The 20,570-nt window shown below is 46.6% G+C and overlaps 1 protein-coding gene across 1 annotated transcript in view; it reads left to right on the top strand.

Annotated features, from left to right (window-relative positions):
- The first annotated feature begins 517 nt into the window (after nucleotides 1-517).
- GOT1 (glutamic-oxaloacetic transaminase 1) overlaps nucleotides 518-20,570 on the top strand; it is a 50,384-nt gene continuing 30,331 nt past the window's right edge. The window contains exon 1 of the mRNA XM_030202920.1: nucleotides 518-718. Within this exon, the coding sequence (XP_030058780.1) occupies nucleotides 604-718 (115 nt within the window). The 5' untranslated portion in view covers nucleotides 518-603. The remainder of the gene's footprint in view (nucleotides 719-20,570) is intronic.

The following is a 20,570-nucleotide window of genomic DNA, read 5'->3' as shown; positions in this document are numbered from 1 at the left end:
TATTATTCATGCTTGTTTTTGTGCTTTAATTGGTTATATTGTTCTTTACAAATGTGACATTTATGTAATTACTACTACTATAAATCACTTCTATAGCGCTACCAGTCGTACGCATTTAATGAATGTTATTTATATATTATTAATATTTGAAACTACAATAAATTATTTAAAAAAAAAAAAGCTTCATCCTCAATAAGCAGAACCTTTCAGTCTTAACTTGACCCACAGTAGCCTAAAGCCCGCGGTAAGGTAATCTGAGCGCTGCTGATGTCTCATCACCTGATTGGACAGAATGGACAACCCACACTTTGCCGACGTTATTGCGTCTACCGCCGTGCCGCTTGTTCCCAAAAAGGTCTTTCCTGGCGTCCAGGGCACCATGGTTTCTGTGCGGGGAACTTGCCTAGTTGGTTTTATGAACCGTCAATCTCGTCATTCCGGCCTGTTCTCAGTCACTATTGGCTGTCGCGTGTCTCGGTTGCAGAGGCGGTGTGCGCGGTGCTGCTCTGGGATTGGCTGCTGACCTGCCTGCTTTTCCCGTGTCAGTCCGCTGTGAAGGTGAGAGTCTCCTCCAGGCTAAGGTACCGAAAGCAAAGGTTCCTAATGGCTACCAGTATCTTCGCTGCCGTTCCGGCTGCCCCTCCGGTGGCTGTGTTTAAACTAACGGCTGACTTCCGACAGGACTTCGATCCGAGGAAGGTGAATTTGGGAGTGGGAGGTGAGTGTGAGAAGGGGTCTCTATTACTGCCCGGCAGGGCGGCGCTGTAACAGCTTCTTCCTCCTCCGTCCTAAAGTACAGACGGTCGGCAGCACAGTAGAATGCTATCCCTTACCCTTTTCTGGCAGAACGGAAAACATCTGCATTGCTGTCAGGTGTAGGCTAGGTAATCGTGCCAGGGGATGGGATGGGATCAGAACACTTCTGGAAGTGACATGCATCTATGATGCAATAATTGTCTGGCACTGATTGCCTGGGGCGAAATGCCCAAAGTGGACCAAGGAAAGAGTAGGGGCTGTAAGGAGATTACCCCCCACTTCCCTCTCTATTTCTGATATTAGTGGAGGGGTGGAGGGAAAGAGGAGAGGAGTAGTCAGCAGGGGTGTAGGCAAACCTGCCATTTTGGGTGGGCCATTCCCACCCCCTCCCTTACACCTGTACATACTTGCCCGTCGCAATTCCTATAGTCAACCTGTGCCAGCTCTGCAGGCTTCTCTCTACCACGTCCCCGCCAAAAAAACAAGAAGTGACATCATTGAGGGCAGGACATGATGCCATAGGAATAGCCGCCAGCAGTAGCTCTGAGGCAGACCAGGAGAGGGGGTTCCAGAGAAAGATGGGCAGATGCCAGGCCACGAGTGGAGAAGAGGGAGAGAGAGAGAGTAGTTAGGCGCCACCACTTAAGAGTTTTGGGGGCCTCATGGGCTACTGACTGGGTGGGCCTGTGCCCACCCTTAGCAACGCCACTGGTAGATAGTGAACAAGAAAGAGGGAAAGCGAGAGCTTCAGAAATGAGAGGGTAGAAGGACGTGCACGCTCCTAATTATAGGGCCCTAGGTTGCTTGTTTCCTAACCCAAGTGCAATGAAAATATTTTGTTGAATATAAAGCACTCAAGAGTTGCATGTATATATACATATGAGCATGTGCTGGAATGATATTCTGTACATAAATTTTGGTTGGTATCAGGAAAAATGTAGTTGTGTACAGGGTTTTAACATACATACATTATGTGCATTTTCTGAAATTCTGGAACGGATGCAGAAAGAGGTGTGGTACAGTTGGCAAGCATGTTGATTCTACTGTATGCCGTAAGCAATGAGCATGCCAATTACTGCCATGTTAAAACTGCAGCAGTAATCCACAGCTTATTGCAAAATGTTACCCTTCCTATCGATGCCTGAGCTATGATTGGCTCAGGCACTGACAAGAAGGGTATCATTTAAATCAAAAAACAAACCAAGAACTTGCCAGTGGTCTGTATCAGCCCTGATTCCCCTCAAACCCCACCCCACCCTGATCCCCCTCCCCATACTTAAACACTTCCCTGGTGTTTAGCAGTACTTGCGCCCCCTCCCTGACATGATCAGCCCCCTCCTTCCCATTGACTTTAAAAAGCCCTGGTGTCTGCTGGCACCCCTCCCTCCCAACCCATCACTTAAAAAAAAAAATCTCTCTGCTATCTATTGCCCTCCTCCTGGACCTTTGCACCTGAAAGAGGCAGAAGTGATGCCCACTCACTTCTAACTCTGGCACCTGCCATTTTGAAAAATGTTGGTGCCCAGACCCTCACAGTGCATTCTGGACTGCACCGGACAAGGTGGGTCTGCCATATAAATTTTTTCCCCTTATTTGGTAATCTCCACTTGACTACCAATTATGGGGCTGGGTGCTGCCATTTTTTTTACAAGATAGATGAAGTGCGTGGAAATTATCGTGATTGAAAAGATGGCAGAGTTTTTTGGGTTTTTTTTTAAAGGAGTAGGGGAGGGATGCTACTAGACTTCAGGGCCTTTTAAAGTCAGTGGGGGTCAGTCATTTTGGAGTAGGTGGTGCCTCTAGACACCAGAGAAGTGTTTTTAAGTAAGGAGAAGGGAGGTCATGTCTGCCTCTAGACACCAGGGAGTTTCTTTTAATTTCTTGTGAGGCAGGGGGTTGGAAGGGAGATGGGGCTGATGCAGACTGCAGGGGCTCTCTATGCTACCTCAGACCTTACATTAGGTTTCTGCTTAGCGCTGTGCCCGTGCCATAGACAACAGCACTTAGCTGTGCATTGCTTCAAGAGAAATAATAGCTCTTTTATCATATGCTTTAATATGCTTTTCGCTGACGTCTACCAGGGGAGTAAACTTCAGCACAGAAACAGTTTTTACATATAACAACCATTAGCAGCAGGTAAACTGCTCATTTACCATGTGCCACAGCCCATGGTAGCTTTCTGCATCGGCCCCTCTGTTTGGCATACAAATATTCATATTATTCTGAGCAGAATAATGTTGCCTCCCCCTTTGCTCCTCATCCCATGGCATTTTCTTGGCCCATTCTTTCAAGAAAGCCAGTAAAAAAAAGTTGTAGCTACATCATATTTACAGTAAAGAGAAGAAATGGACATGAAATCCTTTCTAATGCTCATTGCAGAAGAACAACCTAACCTCTTCCAGGTCCTCCTCAGACCTGAAGTTAAAGCCTCAGTTTTTCAAAAAGCAAAACAAAACAACAAGAAAACCCATGTGCTTAGCTGTACCAGTCTTTTGTGCATTTCTTTTCATCTGAGTTTATAAGTTAATGCCTTCATTACCATGACATTAAGATGAGCCCTTGATGTCAGCACTTGGTTTTTGCGCAGTGTTAATTCATGCGCAAACCCATTTTAACATCGATCACCAACTGTTGCGCACAGAATTGAGCACAGAAGCTGTACTCTTTATTACATCGACTTCTTGGACAATAACCCCCTGGGGACGGGGAAATGTTTACTGTACCTGAATGCCTAGTGGTTAGGGTGGTGGACATTGGTCCTGGGGAACTGAGAAACTGAGTTTGATTCCCACCTCAGGCACAGGCAGCTCCTTGTGACTCTGGGCAAGTCACTTAACCCTCCATTGCCCCATGTAAGCCGCATTGAGCCTGCCATGAGTGGGAAAGCGCGGGGTACAAATGTAAAAAATAATAATAATAACTTGCCTTGAGCTACTTCATAATAAGTAAATTACAATTTTCTAAGCTTATTTTTTTATATTATATATATATATATATATATATATATATATATATATATATATATATATATATATATATATATATATATATATAGGGAGACAAACCTTACTAAGTCAGGTATATGAAGAGCTTCATTTCTAGGTCCTTAAGAAATAAAACCCTTGCATTTATTTTTGCATATTCTCAGTCTGATCATGAGCAAACCAATTTGGTCCAGAAATGATCTATAGAGTGCATGTTAGAAGTAGATTTTCCCCTGGACAAACAATATCTTTCTCCTCTTCTCAATTGTCCTATTAGTTGTTCTGTGATAACCTTTTATAACTGTACATAGGTGTAAAAGGTACACATACATTTTGTCTGTGCGGACTTCAGCAAATTTTCAAAGTCATAGTAAGGATGCACGCCCATTTTGAAAATTATCTCGGGGGATTTTTTTTACGCTTATATTTATACCTGCACTTTACCACACAAGGGTGCTGGGCACACTTCTACGGTCTGCACCCTGATCGTAACTGAGTAGATATGGATGGGCTGGAGTATAAATTTTAAGGGGCTTCAATGTTAACTTCAGAATTTTTAGTACAAGAAGAGTGCTAGGCAGACTTTACGGTCTGTGCCCTGAGAATGGCAAGGACAAATCAAACTCGGGTAGACATATAAAGTATCACATACCAGGTAAAATGAGTTTATCTTGTTGGTCAGACTGGATGGACTGTTCAGGCCTTTATCTGCTGTCATTTACTATGTTACACGTTTTCTGGGCTAATTTATGTGCATATGGCTGGATTTTCAAAAGTATACATCCCCGACACTACCCTTGGGAACACCTCTGCCCAGTCCAGATAAAGTTATACATGTACAGGCTGTACAAACTAACTTCCTCTTTGTCATTACCAGACCAGTCCAGATGAGTGAGGTTCACTCCTCCTCCTAGCAGATGGAGACGGAAAAGCAAGCAGTTTTTCTCTGTCTAAGCTGGTGCAGTGAGCATATTGTTGTCTTTTTCCAGCAGGAAGGAGACAACTGCACTTCTCCATTGAGAGTGGACTTTTCATTGCTTTCACAGTTGAGTAAGACTGGGGTAGGAAGCGGTATAGCAATACCTGAAAGTAACAGGGCCGTTCTGGAAAATGGGTTGCTCTTTGTCCTGTTTGCAGGGCCTGGGAAGGGAGAGGCAGTATTAAAAGCATCGGTGAAATGGATTAAGGAGGTGATTGCCAGACCATATTGGCCAGCTGATAGACAGTTCCCTGGGAGTTACTGTCCCATTCTCCCAGGGCCTAAGCATCATCCAGAGCAGAGGTTCCACTGGATGATCTTTGCAAGGCAGTCACCTGGGCAACCCTACACTTCTTTTCAGAGCACCGTAGGTTAAATGTCCAAGCCGAAGAATAGTATTTGGTACTGCTATACTGAAAGACTTTGTAGATACCTCCTACCCTGAGGATGAGCGAGCAGGGGTACCTTCACATGCATCTTTACTGGTCTGGCAAGAATGAAGAGGAAGGTGGAAGGTCAAATTATACTTATCTGATAATTTTCTTTCCTCGAGTCCTGCCAGACTAGTCTGGTGCAAACTGAGGAACCAAAGCTCCTACAACTGAAATATGGCTGTTGACCCCTTTACAGCTTGTCTTTGTCCAGTCAGACAGTCTCATCCAAGAGGATGGACTAGTTCCGTGTGCAAGATGCTTGAGAAGTATCTGTGACAATGAAAACTACATTGATAAAATGCTTCTTGAAGCATCAAGCATCTCCAGCAGAGGGGAAGATGGAACTGTACTGAAAGAGAACAACTGCAGAGCTTGCAGATTTGACACCCTGACTCTACCTTTCCTCTGACTGAAGAGCCAGTATGCAGCTTTGGAAGTGGAGGAAGCAAGAACATCCCAGGAGCAGGAAGAACCGGAGCTCAAACATCCCAAAGTATCTAGATCAGTGACTACTAGGAAGTGAAGGATTCTGGTAGTTGGTGAATCCCTTCTGAGGGGTACAGAGACATCCATCAGCTGACCAGACATAATGTCCTGGGATGAATGCTTTTTGCTTGGTGCCAGAATCTGAGATGTTACTGACAATTTGTTGAGACTCATCAAGCCCCACTGTTATCCAGTACTGTTTATCCGTGTTTTCATGACCGATACTGCTAGGTATCCCTCCCAACATTATCAAAAGGAGCATAAGTGATGGTCTCAGTCTTCCGTATTGAGGGTAGAGGCCGAGGGAAAGAAGCATGCATCCTGGAGATGGATACATGACTGCACAGATGGTGTTGTCAAGAGTGTTTTGTCTTTCTGGACCAAGGATTTTCCAAGAGCTGCTGAGCAGAGATGGGCATCCATCTGTCAAAGCAGTGAAGTATCTTCTGCAGCAGACTGGTTAAACTAGGTTCATTGCAGATGGATGAACATAGCTTCCAGGTAAGTAAAACATAAAATACCTGTATCTGGAAAGCTGTGTATTCTAATGGCCCATAGTATGGGAAATAAGGTTCCTGAACTAGAGGCTGTAATGGAATCACTGACTTGAATTTAGTGCCTGGTCATGGAGATGTGGTTTATGGAGAACCATAAGTGGGATAAAGCTATACCGGCCTTTAACTATATTCAGGAAGCTCAGGGTAGGAAGAAAGGGAGGAGGGGTGGCATTATATGTAAAAGATAAGTTCTGCAATTCTGTTGATTTATTATGAGGTAAGGAGGAGTCACTGGGGGTTAATCTAGGGAAAGTGTTAATATCCGTGCCAAAATTAAGTATATGCATAAATTAGTGTATTTAATTATATGTGCATACTTGCAAACGCCCAAACTCTTCCCTGTACATACTTGTTGGTAAAGTATGTACCATTATGTTAACACTTTTACTTTTATTCTGATCAGAATTTTATAAGTACATAAGTAATGCCATACTGGGAAAAGACCAAGGGTCCATCGAGCCCAGCATCCTGTCCACGACAGCGGCCAATCCAGGCCAAGGGCACCTGGCAAGCTTCCCAAACGTACAAACATTCTATACATGTTATTCCTGGAATTGTGGATTTTTCTCAAGTCCATTTAGTAGCGGTTTATGGACTTGTCCTTTAGGAAACCGTCCAACCCCTTTTTAAACTCTGCTAAGCTAACCGCCTTCACCACTTTCTCCGGCAACGAATTCCAGATTTTAATTATACGTTGGGTGAAGAAAAATTTTCTCCGATTTGTTTTAATTTACTACACTGTAGTTTCATCGCATGCCCCCTAGTCCTAGTATTTTTGGAAAGCGTGAACAGATGCTTCACATCCACCTGTTCCACTCCACTCATTATTTTATATGCCTCTATCATGTCTCCCCTCAGCCGTCTCTTCTCCAAGCTGAATAGCCCTAGCCTCCTTAATCTTTCTTCATAGGGAAGTCGTCCCATCCCCGCTATCATTTTAGTCGCCCTTCTCTGCACCTTTTCCAATTCTACTATATCTTTCTTGCGATGCGGCGACCAGAATTGAGCACAATACTCAAGGTGCGGTCGCACCTTGGAGCGATACAACGGCATTATAACATCCTCACACCTGTTTTCCATACCTTTCCTAATAATACCCAACATTCTATTCGCTTTCCTAGCCGCAGCAGCACACTGAGCAGAAGGTTTCAGTGTGTTATCGACGACGACACCCAGATCCCTTTCTTGGTCCGTAACTCCTAACGTGGAACCTTGCATGACGTAGCTATAATTTGGGTTCTTTTTTCCCACATGCATCACCTTGCACTTGCTCACATTAAACGTCATTTGCCATTTAGCCGCCCAGTCTCCCAGTCTCGTAAGGTCCTCTTGTAATTTTTCACAATCCTGTTGCGATTTAACAACTTTGAATAACTTTGTGTCATCAGCAAATTTAATTACCTCGCTAGTTACTCCCATCTCTAAATCATTTATAAATATATTAAAAAGCAGCGGTCCTAGCACAGACCCCTGAGGAACCCCACTAACTACCCTTCTCCGTTGTGAATACTGCCCATTTAACCCCACTCTCTGTTTCCTTTCCTTCAACCAGTTTTTAATCCACAATAGGACATTTCCTCCTATCCCATGACCCTCCAATTTCCTCTGTAGCCTTTCATGAGGTACCTTGTCAAACACCTTTTGGAAATCCAGATACACAATATCAACCGGTTCCCCTTTGTCCACATGTTTGTTTATTCCTTCAAAGAATTGAAGTAAATTGGTCAGGCAAGATTTCCCCACACAAAAGCCGTGCTGACTCGGTCTCAGTAATCCATGTCCTCGGATGTGCTCTGTAATTTTGTTTTTAATAATAGCCTCTACCATTTTCCCCGGCACTGACGTCAGACTCACCGGTCTATAATTTCCCGGATCTCCCCTGGAGCCTTTTTTAAAAATCGGTGTTACATTGGCCACCTTCCAATCTTCCGGTACCACGCTTGATTTTAAGGATAAGTTGCATATCACTAGCAGTAGCTCTGCAAGCTCATTTTTCAGTTCTATCAGTACTCTAGGATGAATACCATCCGGTCCAGGAGATTTGCTACTCTTCAGTTTTCTGAACTGCCCCATTACGTCCTCCAGGTTTACCGTGAAGTCAGTAAGTTTCTCCGACTCATCCGCTTGAAATACCATTTCTGACACCGGTATCCCACCCAAATCTTCCTCGGTGAAGACCGAAGCAAAGAATTCATTCAGTCTCTCCGCTACGTCTTTGTCTTCCTTGATCGCCCCTTTTACCCCTCGTTCATCCAGCGGCCCAACCGATTCTTTTGCCGGCTTCCTGCTTTTAATATACCATTTACACATGTATGTGGTCACATTCATACAAAAATAACTATAAAATTACTCCCAGATTGCATAAAAGTAGGCACACACTTTCCGTGCAGGTACTTTCATGTGTGTACGCACTAGTTGCTCAATTTTATAAAAGCCGCTTGCTATTCAGAAGCAGCTTTATAAACTTATCTTGTGGAGAGCACCTATATGGAGGAGAGTAGGTGTTTCTGTCCCTTTATAGAATACTAGCCGTTGAGCCCATAAAAACGGGCTGGTATAGAGGTTTTCCTCCCCCCGCGGTCACCACCGCTCCCCCCCCCCCGCGAAGTCGCCACCGCTCCCCCCCCCTCGAAGTCGTCGCCGCCGCCACCCCTCCACCTGGTCCGGGCCCTCTCTTCACTTCTGAACTTACAGATCCATTCGCCGAACGCAGCAACGCACATCAGCTGAGCTGCCCCTTCCTTCTCTGCCTGTGTGTGTCCCGCCCTCGCTGACGTTACGTCACAGGAGGGCGGGGCCACAGGCAAAGAAGGAAGGGCTCACTGCAGCTCAGCTGATGTGCGTTGCTGCGTTCGGCGAATGGATCTGTAAGTTCAGAAGGGAAGAGAGGGCCCGGGCCGGGTGGAGGGGTGGCGGCGGCGACTCCGAGTGGGGGGGGGGGAGTGGTAGCAACGTCGGCGGCGCAGTTTCCCTCTTTGTCCCGCCCCCCCCCCCCGTCATCACGTATTGACGCAGGGGCGGGACAGAGAGGGAAGTCTCTACTGCGCATTTGCAGTGAGTACGGTCACTCGCCGTTTATATGTTTGACTAGTGGAGCCCAGCCTGTTTCCTCAACAATGAAACGAGCCCTAGAAAGGCTCTCTTGTAAGCAATTTTTTTTGTCTCTCCCCTGCAGTCCCCTCCCCTCCATGTCCAGCGATTCTTCCCTTCCCTCCCATCCCATCCCCTCCATGTCCAGCGATTCTCCTCTTCCCTGCCCTCCCATCCGTGTCCCGCGATTCTCTTCTCGCCTGTCCTCTCCTCCCATCCCATCCATGTCCATCAATTCTGCTCTTCCCTCTTCTCGATGTGCCGCGATTCTCTCTTCCTTTGTACCTCATTGTTTTCTGGTTGGCCTAGCTGGCTTCCCTTCCGTTGGTAACATCCTGACGTCAACTCGCCTTCAGCGTTCCCTTCCCTCTCACTGTTCCGCCCTCTGACATCATTATGTTTTGACACAAGGTCAGGGCAGTGAGGGGGAATGGAACGCTGGAGGCTGGCTGACTTCATGAGATGTTAAGAACCCAGGCAGCCAGACAGCGATGGAACGTTGGAGGTGCAAATTATTATATAGGATTAGCCTACCTGGGGCTATAGGTGGGGTGACTTAGAGCTGATGTAAATGCTTGTGCATAGATTCAAGACATATGCTCGTAACATACAATATTCTATAAGTTATGCATGAAAATACACGCTATCAAATATGTGTGTGTATTTCCAGAATAGCACATAGCAGGATATTTGGCATTTATATATATTTGTGCTGCATAAATGTTAGCCTTGTATACTGAATTATCTGCCAGGAGTTTACCTTTTGCTGTTGAAACATTATGTCATTAAATGAAGCTCTGGAGGACAATCTGTAAATAAGTTACAAGATGAATTGTGCAATGTTGTAGTCAGTAAGCTCACATCGGACTGCTCCGTAGCTAAACTCTCTCTTCCTGCTTAGTAAATCACATGCTGCTTTGCGATTTAAGGTCTGTCTTTGGGATATGAGGGCAGTTAAGGAGTTGAAGAGTAGCCTAGTGGTTAGAGCACCAGTCTTGGCATTCAGAGGTGGCTGTTTCAAATCCCACTGCTGCTCCTTGTGATATTGGGCAAGTCACTTAACCCTCCATTGCCTCAGGTACAAAATTAGATTGTGAAATTTGAGGTTTTTGAACTTTCCCTTTGTAAAATACACCCCATTAAGAGACATGTTTCATAAGTTGCTGAAGGAAACTTTCAATTATTCTGATACAAACTTTCCCCCAATACAAAAACTTTATATGATTCCTGCTCGAGCACCTAAGGAAAAAGATAATGAGCTTACTGAAAAAGTTTTGGAACATTTAGATGTATCTGCGCTGCTCGAGCAATCACAAGAAGTGGTTGAGTATAGATCCACTTTGTTGGTATCTTTTGTTTTTTTGGCGGATAAGGAAGCTATTCTGAGGCAATATCTGAGACAAACCTCTTCTATGGTCTTTCTGGGGGAACGATTCCAACTATTTCCAGATGTATCGAGAACCACATAGGAACGGAGGAAAAAATTTCTGATGATGAGACAAGAGACAGTACAGATAGGAGCTAAGTTCCAGCTTCGATTTCCTTGCAAATGTGTAGTTTCTTATGAAAATAAGACTTATCATTTCTTTGAGCCTTTGCAACTTCGTTCATTTTTGAATGCAAGGCTACCTAACCCCCCATAAGGATCCAACAGAGCGGACTATATGTGTTTATTAGTGACAACCTGAAGCCATACTTGTATTATAATTTTATATTTCTTTGTTAAATATCCTTATCCTCTTGTAAGGTTTCATTTCAGTCTCCCCAAGTAGAGGACTATGAAGATTAATAGTTTCCTATGGGATTTTCCCAAATAATGATTACTGTTATTGACATTATTGTGTTATTTCTTGACAAAGCTTTGCTTTGGTATGTAATTTAAAAGTTATAAATAAATAAATAAATAAAAAAAATTAGATTGTGAGCCCTTCAGAGACAGAGAAATACCCAGTATACCTGAATGTAATTCACCTTGAGCTACTACTGAAAAAAGTGTGAACAAAATCCAAATGAATAACCTAAAAGAATATTGTGAAACACATACAAGTCCTGGGCAGAGGGGAATGATGATCTGCCAGAGTCAGCACTGTGCATAGTTTAATTAGAGGTGACCATTTAACCTCTGATAGATGAAAGATATGTTTTTGTCCTTGAAGCTAACTTACAAAAAAATAAATTAAATGTTTTAATGTGTGCTTGAAAGCAGCAATGACTAAAAAGGCCCTTTCAGAAAACAGACCATTCTCCACATTCTAGAAAGTTTCACTTTTAGGTACTGCCCACCCTCCCTGCAAATAAAGGTAGGGGCATTGTTCCCTGCAGTGTGTGTACTCTTACCTTATTGAGTGTGGGGGGGGGGGGGGGGGGGGGGAGGAACGAGGGAAATGCTACAACAAGGTTAGTTTTGCTTTTTTTTTTTCTTCCTTTAAAGCTACATACTTTGTAAGGGAAAAGTAGATGTGTCGCACTTCTTAGGTACTTTGCCCCTGGGCAGTTTGTAAAGGGAAAGTACATGCAAGCTTTCCTTTTGAGAATCAGTGCAGAGTCCACAGGGCAAAGTACCTGCAAACTTATATGAATTTCAAAATTGTCCCCTTAATGTTATGTGCCTAATACCTATTTTACAATGAGTTACAACCTGAAAGAATTCTGCCGTAGGTTAATAGTTTTTGTTAAAGCAATAATAATATTAGGAGGGTCAGATGCCACTTATGATGACATTTGTTTACTTTAGTTATTGACTAGGATTTATTTACTGTCATTTTGAGGCAATTCGTCTAAGGTAGTGTACAGCAAGAATAAGTCAGACATGAATAATGAAGGCTCATATTTCATCATTTAGGGCCCTGTTTACTAAGAGGTGCTAGCATTTTTGGGTAGCGCTAAATGCTAGAGACACCTATATATTCCTGTGGGTTTGTTTAGTGTTTAGCACATGCTAAAAACACTAGCGCGGCCTTAGCGCTACTTAGTAAACAGGGCCCTTAATTTGAATTGTCCAAGACTGCCAACAAGACATCTTCAAACACAGAGAACTTATCTTCATGTTTACCTGTCTTGTTCCCTTCAATACTGGGATTTTGATACACAGCTCCAGAGATCAAAAAGGGATAGAAAGCTCTCCTGTCTTTAAAAACAGATGTAAGATTTTCATAAAGGTAGCTTCCATATCATCAAGCTGATCAATCCATAGACTGGTGGGTTGTGTCCATCTACCAGCAGGTGGAGATAGAGAGCAAACTTTTGCCTCCCTATATGTGGTCATGTGCTGCCGGAAACTCCTCTGTATGTTCTCTATCTCAGCAGGTGGTGGTCACACACAGCAGCAGCTCTGGCTAGGCCTCCAAGCCTAATTTTTAGGTTTTGTTGAGTGCCTGGGGTTGAGGGCTCTTTTGAGCAAGTGCAAACCTGGTGGTGCCAGGTCCCTCCTTTTCTCCCCCCTCCCGCTGGCTCCGTTTAAAAAAAAAAAAAAAAAAAAAAATTTTTGAACGTCCTTAAAGGCGTTTATTTCGACGTTTATTTAAGCGTCTATTGCAGCTACTCACTGGGACACCAGGTCGTTACAACTCGGAGCGGACAGCAGGTAATTTTTACCTTTTTATAGCGGGCAGGGGGTTCCCCGATTCTTCTCCTCGTGGCATATGGCGTCGGAGGGCGAGGGCGCAAAGGGTCGCTCCCCGGGTCGCTTGAGCGCTTCTAGAGGGGATGCGGGGGTCTTCAAGCCTGATTCGCCCTTGTTGGGTGACAGTTTCGTGACCGATGAATGTCCCGGTCCTTCCTCCGGCGTGGCGGTTTTTCCCGCCATAAACGCCCATCCCCCGCTCCTCGCCTCCGCCATCTTGGCCGGCCACGCGGCTCGGACGGCTTCTTCTTGGGCCGCCCTTGAGGTTGGAGACATTAATGCCATGAACGCCCTTAATTTGGGCGACGGCACAGAAGCGGCTAAAGTTAAGAGCCGTTCTTCCCGCGCGGCTCCTTCGCGGAGTTTCGCGCCGGACGCCATTTTGGATGCGCAGCATGTCTCTCCCCCGCTATTGCGAGCGCCGGTTGAGGGTGCGTCTAGGGCTGTTGCCCAGACTGCGGAAGTGCACAGTCTGGGGGGTTTCTCCCCCGAGTTTGTTTTGCTGCTGCATCAGGCCTTCCTCATGCACAACACTGCCCCTGCTCCCTCGTCTGGTAAAGAGGTTGAGGTTCCCAGAGGTAAACACCCTCGGGTTGATTCCCAGGCCTTGGAGGAATTTGTCTCCTCCGATGTAGATGAGGGCAGCGTGTCTGAGGTCTCCCAACGGTCCTTTGCGGATTCCTTGGAGGAGACGGATCCCCGCTCGGATGGAGCGGATGACCCCTCTGCAGCGCGGCTTTTTAGCCCAGAGGATTTGCCCAACCTGTTGTTACAGGCCATGGACACTTTGAAGATTTCCTCTCCGGAGGACGTCTCTCCCTCAGCCCCTGTTGGCTCTGCCATTATGCTGGGGACGAAGCGCCCGCCTAGAACCTTCCACGTGCATGATGCCATGCACACCTTAATTTCGGCTCAATGGGATGTCCCAGAAGCGAGCCTTAAAGTGGCTAGGGCTATGTCCCGCCTCTATCCTTTGGCTGTGAGTGAACGTGAGGCCTATCTGTGGCCTACCTTGGATTCTTTAATCACTGCGGTGACTAAGAAAACGGCGTTGCCGGTGGAAGGTGGCACGGCCCTAAAGGACGCCCAAGATAGAAGATTGGAGGCGGCCTTAAGGTCGTCCTTTGAGGCGGCTGCTTTAAGTTTGCAGGCCTCAGTTTGCGGCTCCTATGTGGCCAGGGCGTGCCTGACTATGGTGCAGCGGGCTTCCCCCTCGGATCATTCCTTGAGGGCTGATTGGCCGGCCCTGGAATCGGGCTTAGTCTATTTGGCAGACTTGCTGTATGATGTCTTGAGGGCCTCAGCGAAAGGCATGGCTCAGACAATCTCTGCGCGGCGGTGGCTTTGGCTGAAACATTGGTCTGCTGACCACGCCTCTAAATCCCGCCTGGCTAGGTTGCCTTTTAAAGGCAAGCTGCTCTTTGGGGTCGAGCTGGACAAAATCGTGACCGATCTCGGCACATCTAAGGGCAAGAAGTTACCAGAGGTCAGGGCTCGGGCTAGTACTCGTCCCGGTACCTCCAGAGGACGGTTGCAGGAAGCCCGTCGGTACCGCCCGGGCAAGTCGGGTTCCTCTGCCCCCTCTTCCTTCAAGAGGAATTTCTCCCCCAAGCAGCATTCCTTTCGCAGAGACCGCCGTCCCGGAGGTGCTCCCTCCGGTCCTCCCCCAGGGTCTCGTACCCAATGACGGGGTCTTGGTCCACGCCCCAGTGCAGATTGGAGGACGGCTGTCCTCGTTTCTGGGCGAGTGGACCACAATAACTTCAGACGCGTGGGTGCTGGAAGTCATCAGAGACGGCTACAAACTAGAGTTCTGCCGACCCTTAAAAGACGGGTTTATACTCTCTCCCTGCAAGTCTCCGGTCAAAGCTGTGGCAGTGCAGCAGACCTTGGACAATCTGATCCGCCTGGGCGCGGTCGTTCCGGTGCCAGAAAGTCAGCTTGGCAAGGGACGTTACTCCATTTACTTTGTGGTACCAAAGAAAGGAGGTTCTGTCCGGCCTATCCTCGACCTCAAAGGGGTCAATCGGGCCTTGAAAGTGCGGCACTGTCGCATGGAGACTCTCCGCTCTGTTATAGCGGCAGTGAAGGCAGGAGAGTTCCTGGCATCCTTGGACATCAAGGAAGCGTACCTGCATATTCCCATCTGGCCTCCTCATCAACGCTTTCTGCGTTTTGCAGTCCTGGGACGACACTTCCAGTTCAGAGCCCTCCCTTTCGGGTTGGCTACTGCTCCGCGGACCTTTTCCAAAGTAATGGTGGTCATCGCGGCCTTCCTACGAAAGGAAGGGGTACAAGTCCATCCTTATCTGGACGACTGGTTGATCCGAGCCCCCTCTTATGCAGAGTGCGGCAAAGCTGTGGACCGGGTAGTTGCTCTTTTGAGCTCCCTGGGATGGATCATCAACTGGGAGAAGAGCCAGCTGCGCCCGACTCAGTCCCTGGAGTACCTGGGAGTTCGATTCGACACCCAAGTGGGCAGAGTGTTCCTGCCAGACAATCGGATTGTCAAACTTCAGGCTCAGGTGGACCAGTTCCTAGTAGCCTCTCCCCTTCGGGCTTGGGACTATGTGCAGCTGTTGGGCTCTATGACGGCCACGATGGAAGTTGTGCCCTGGGCCAGGGCTCATATGAGACCACTTCAACACTCTTTGCTGCAGCGCTGGACTCCGATGTCGGAGGATTATGCTGTGCGCCTTCCCTTGGACCCAGCAGTGCGCAAGGCGCTGAGCTGGTGGATGCAGACAGACAGGACGCCTCGTTGTCGGGCTGGGGAGCCCACTGCTTGGGAAGGACAGCGCAGGGGCTCTGGTCTCCTGCAGAGGCAAAGTGGTCTATCAACCTCCTGGAACTCAGAGCCATTCGGTTGGCGCTTTTGGAGTTCATCCCGGTACTGGTGTTGAAGCCTGTACGGGTCCTGTCGGACAATGCCACGGCTGTGGCCTATGTCAACCGCCAGGGAGGTGCCAAGGAGGCTATGAATCTTTGCCAGTGGGCGGAAGTGAACCTGGAGCAGCTTTCAGCGGCCCACATTGCCGGAGTCATGAATGTCAAGGCGGACTTTCTCAGTCGCCATACCTTGGAGCCCGGAGAGTGGCAGCTATCTGCTCAGGCGTTCTTGGACATCACGAAGCGCTGGGGCCAGCCGAGCCTAGATCTGATGGCGTCATTGGCCAATTGCCAAGTGCCGCGCTTTTTCAGCAGAGGACGGGACCCTCGATCCCTGGGAGTAGATGCTCTTCTCCAACAGTGGCCGACACAAGAGCTTCTCTATGTGTTCCCGCCCTGGCCCATGTTGGGCAGGGTGCTAGACCGGGTGGCAAAGCATCCCGGCAGGGTAATCCTGGTGGGTCCGGATTGGCCCAGGCGTCCCTGGTATGCGGACTTGATCAGGCTCTCAGTCGACGATCCTCTGCGGCTGCCAGTGGAGCAGGGCCTGTTACATCAGGGTCCCGTGGTGATGGAGGATCCCTCCCCCTTTGGTCTTACGGCCTGGCTATTGAGCGGCAGCGTCTGAGGAAGAGGGGCTTCTCAGACAAGGTCATCGCCACTATGCTGAGAGCGAGGAAGCGCTCTACTTCTACTGCTTACGCCAGGGTTTGGCGTATCTTTGCAGCGTGGTGTGAAGCAGGCTCACTTTCTCCCTTCACTGCTCCAATTTCTTCAGTGTTGGCGTTCCTGCAAGAAGGTCTGGAGAAAGGCCTGTCGCTCAGTTCCCTTAAAGTCCAGGTAGCGGCTCTGGCTTGCTTCAGGGGCCGCCTGAAGGGTGCTTCCCTGGCTTCGCAGCCAGATGTGGTGCGCTTTCTCAAGGGAGTTAATCACCTGCGCCCTCCTCTGCACTCAGTGGTGCCTGCGTGGAATCTCAACCTGGTACTAAGAGCATTGCAGAAGCCGCCTTTTGAACCCTTGTCGAGGGCATCTCTGAAAGACCTGACGTTGAAAGCAGTCTTTTTGGTGGCTATCACTTCAGCCAGAAGAGTTTCCGAGCTCCAGGCGCTCTCATGTCGAGAGCCTTTTCTGCAGTTCACTGAGGCAGGAGTGACTATTCGCACAGTGCCTTCCTTCCTGCCCAAGATTGTTTCTCGCTTCCATGTGAATCAGCAGCTCTGTCTCCCTTCCTTTCGTAGGGAGGACTACCCAGAGGAGTACTCTGCTCTTAAATATCTGGATGTGAGACGAGTCATCATCAGATACTTGGAAGTGACCAATGATTTCCGGAAATCGGATCATCTGTTTGTCCTGTTTGCAGGTCCTCGTAAGGGTCTGCAGGCTGCTAAGCCTACAGTGGCAAGATGGGTCAAGGAAGCCATTGCAGCGGCTTATGTGGCCGCGGGGAAGGTGCCGCCTATCCAGCTGAAGGCTCACTCCACGAGAGCTCAGGCGGCCTCGATGGCAGAGGCCGGATCCGTCTCCTTGGAAGAGATATGCAAGGCGGCAACTTGGGCTTCGGCTCATACATTCTCCAAGCATTACCGTTTGACTGTGGCTGCACGGGCGGAGGCCCGGTTTGGAGCTTCAGTGTTGAGGTCAGGGATTTCAATGTCCCGCCCTGGGTGAGTACTGCTTCGGTACATCCCACCAGTCTATGGATTGATCAGCTTGATGATATGGAAGGTAAAATTATGTATAATCATACCTGATAATTTTCTTTCCATTAATCATAGCTGATCAATCCATAGCCCCTCCCAGATATCTGTACTGTTTTTATTCTGGTTGCATTTCAGGTTCAAGTTTAGTCTTCAGTTACTTCAGAAAGACTTCGTGTTCAAGTTTTTTCACTTGGATTCTTCAAGAGTTAAGACGAGTTTGTGTTACAGTGAGCTGCTGCATTCCTCTCCCCTCCGTTTTACGGGGCTGGATTGAGACTTAAAATTCTGCCGGCACTCCCTCCCGCTTCGTGCGGCTGTAGGGCAGCTTTGTACCCCTCCCGCTTCGGCGGTGTTAGGGTCAGTCAGCTCCTCCCGCGGTTGCGGTTGCAGGATAAGCCAGATCCCCCCGCATCGGCGGGTGTGGTGTCCCTCCCCCGCTCCGCGGGGATGAGCTGGACGGATTCCCCTCCCCCACTTGTGTGGGGATGAGCTGGGTTAATTCCCCTCCCCCGTTTCGGCGGTGGTGAGCTGGGCAGAGTGTCCCTTCGTGGGTGTAATTCTCTAAGTGCTGAGTCCTGCGGATGGAGCTTTGATATCGACATACTGAGGAGTTTCCGGCAGCACATGACCACATATAGGGAGGCAAAAGTTTGCTCTCTATCTCCACCTGCTGGTAGATGGACACAACCCACCAGTCTATGGATTGATCAGCTATGATTAATGGAAAGAAAATTATCAGGTATGATTATACATAATTTTACCTTACCAACCTACAGAAGTTTTACAAACACTACATTTATAAATGTCAAAACTGCTTTACTGAATGTCTTTCTGGCATCTAGAATAAATATATCTGGCATATTATTAATTTTGGTTGCACAGGAAATATTTAGCATTTTCCTGATAATGATTGCTTTTCAATTTCAAAACCATATCTTATGAACTTGGGCAAATCACTCAAGGCTTCTTTTACAAAGCCGTGCGGCAAATAAGAGGAAGCCCATAGGAATTTAATGGGCTTCCTCTGATTTGCCACACCGGGAATCGGTAGCGCAGCTTTCTAAAAGAGGCCCTCTGCTTCTGAGGTAATGGAGGGTTTACTTACCAAGCACTTTCTCTCATGTTGTGGCTATAGGAAACATGTTTAGTGAATCAGTCCCTTAGATTGTAAGCATTCTGGGGAAGACAAATACCTATTCTACCAGTGCTCAGACTTGGAAACTTACCTAGTTAAATCTGAAATCCAAATTTATCAAAATTGTTCCCCTCCTCCCCATTCACAGTTACCCAGTGTGGTGCCAGTCCCCCTTTTCATATGCATCCAAGGTGCGGATTCCCACAGCTGTCTTCCTCACATATTCACACACACTCTGAGTTGATACCCTCTTACACTCCCCTTTCTCAGTAATCCCTAATAACACCGTTCAATCTGTTCTCACATATGTACAGCCAAAGACAGACAGAAAACCTATCTAGGAAAGTGATACTGCAATACTGGCAGTGGTCACAAGGTGTCACTGCTTCCTAATCAGACCCAACTGAGTATTATATAATAGTTTTAAGAGAAGTCTTTATAGATGCCAGCATTATGTTTAAAGCAAGTTAATCTTTGTTATGTAATTTATACTTTGAAAATGTAAGCACTTAATTTTTCATTTCTTTGAGAAATCACTATTTTACCAGTTCCTTTAGAACAGTGATTTTCAACCTTTTTTGTCTCACAGCACACTGACAAGGTGCAAAAATGGCCGAGGCACACCATCAGGTTTTTTGGGGGGATATATATGTTATCATTTAACAAATGAGTATTAAGATTGTGTTTAAAGTTCAATAATTACATTTTTAATTGTTGTGTTATTGTATTATCTTTACAGTTGAATATTTTTATTAAAGACACAAATTAGCAAAAGGGCAACTTTACTTTACCAGGTGCTTGCATTCCGCTCACACCTTGAAAGGTTCGAAGCGTTTTACATTGTAAAAAGACCAGTAACAGATCACTGGGAATACAGTACAGAAGAGAAGAGAAGTGTGAACCAATTACAGTGTCAACAAGTGAGTAAAACAAATACATGGAGAGAGGTGCAGTTGGATATAATCTGGAGAGGTTTGAACATATTTCAGTATAGTCAGTGATGGAGCATTGGAGTTCAGACAGGCTACAGTATAGATTAATCAATGATAGAGCATTGAGGCTGCATTACAGAGAGCTCAGTGATAGGGCATCGGTATAGCGATCACATGGTTAACAGAATGTTATTGTGTGGTGGGCTGTATTGGGAGGGTTGTGGCAGTGTGTGTGTGTATTGTTGTGTTTATAAATAGGCTCTTGAGGTGGATTATGACAGTACATGTTTCTTGAAGAGGATAGTTTAAAACAAGCTCCTCATATCTGTACAACAGGGATCCATGTTTCATCAATTTTCTGCATCAGAGGTGAATGGCCTCTGATTGCAGCATTGCTTCCACTGTAATTGGATCCTGCTCACCTCTGATATAGAACATTTTTAAAACATGGACCCATGTTGGACAAAGATTGGACCATCTGTCTCTAGACTGTCAAGTATCAGCAGTCACATCAAAATGCTTCAGAACACTATGGAAACTGAGAAGGATTAGAGACTACTTCCCTAGACAATTATTCCGGCTAATAGTGCAATCAATGATCCTGTCTAAACTAGACTATTATAATGCAGCATATGCAGGATGCAAAGAAAGCACAATAAAATCGTTGCAAACCATCCAAAATATGACAGCAAGACTGATATTTAAAACATTAAAACGTTTGGAATACTACACTGGCTGCCAATCACAATCAAAGCAAGACTATTCTTCAAATTTAGCACCCTCATTTACAAAATACTATTTGGAATGTCTCCAGAATATATGCTAGATCTGATTGAATTGTCCCCAAGAAATGCAAGCCCAGAAACCAGAAGCTACCTACTTCTCCACCTACCCAACTGCAGAAACATAATTTATACAGCCATCTACATGGCCAGATTCAGGTACCTGGGCTCCAAATGGTGGAACTCAATACCCAAGGCCACAAGAAGCATATCAAATTATCTAC

Source organism: Microcaecilia unicolor, chromosome 5 (genome assembly GCF_901765095.1).
Source record: "Microcaecilia unicolor chromosome 5, aMicUni1.1, whole genome shotgun sequence".
NCBI classification, from domain to species: Eukaryota; Metazoa; Chordata; class Amphibia; order Gymnophiona; family Siphonopidae; genus Microcaecilia; species Microcaecilia unicolor.
This window is presented reverse-complemented; position numbering and strand designations above follow the sequence as displayed.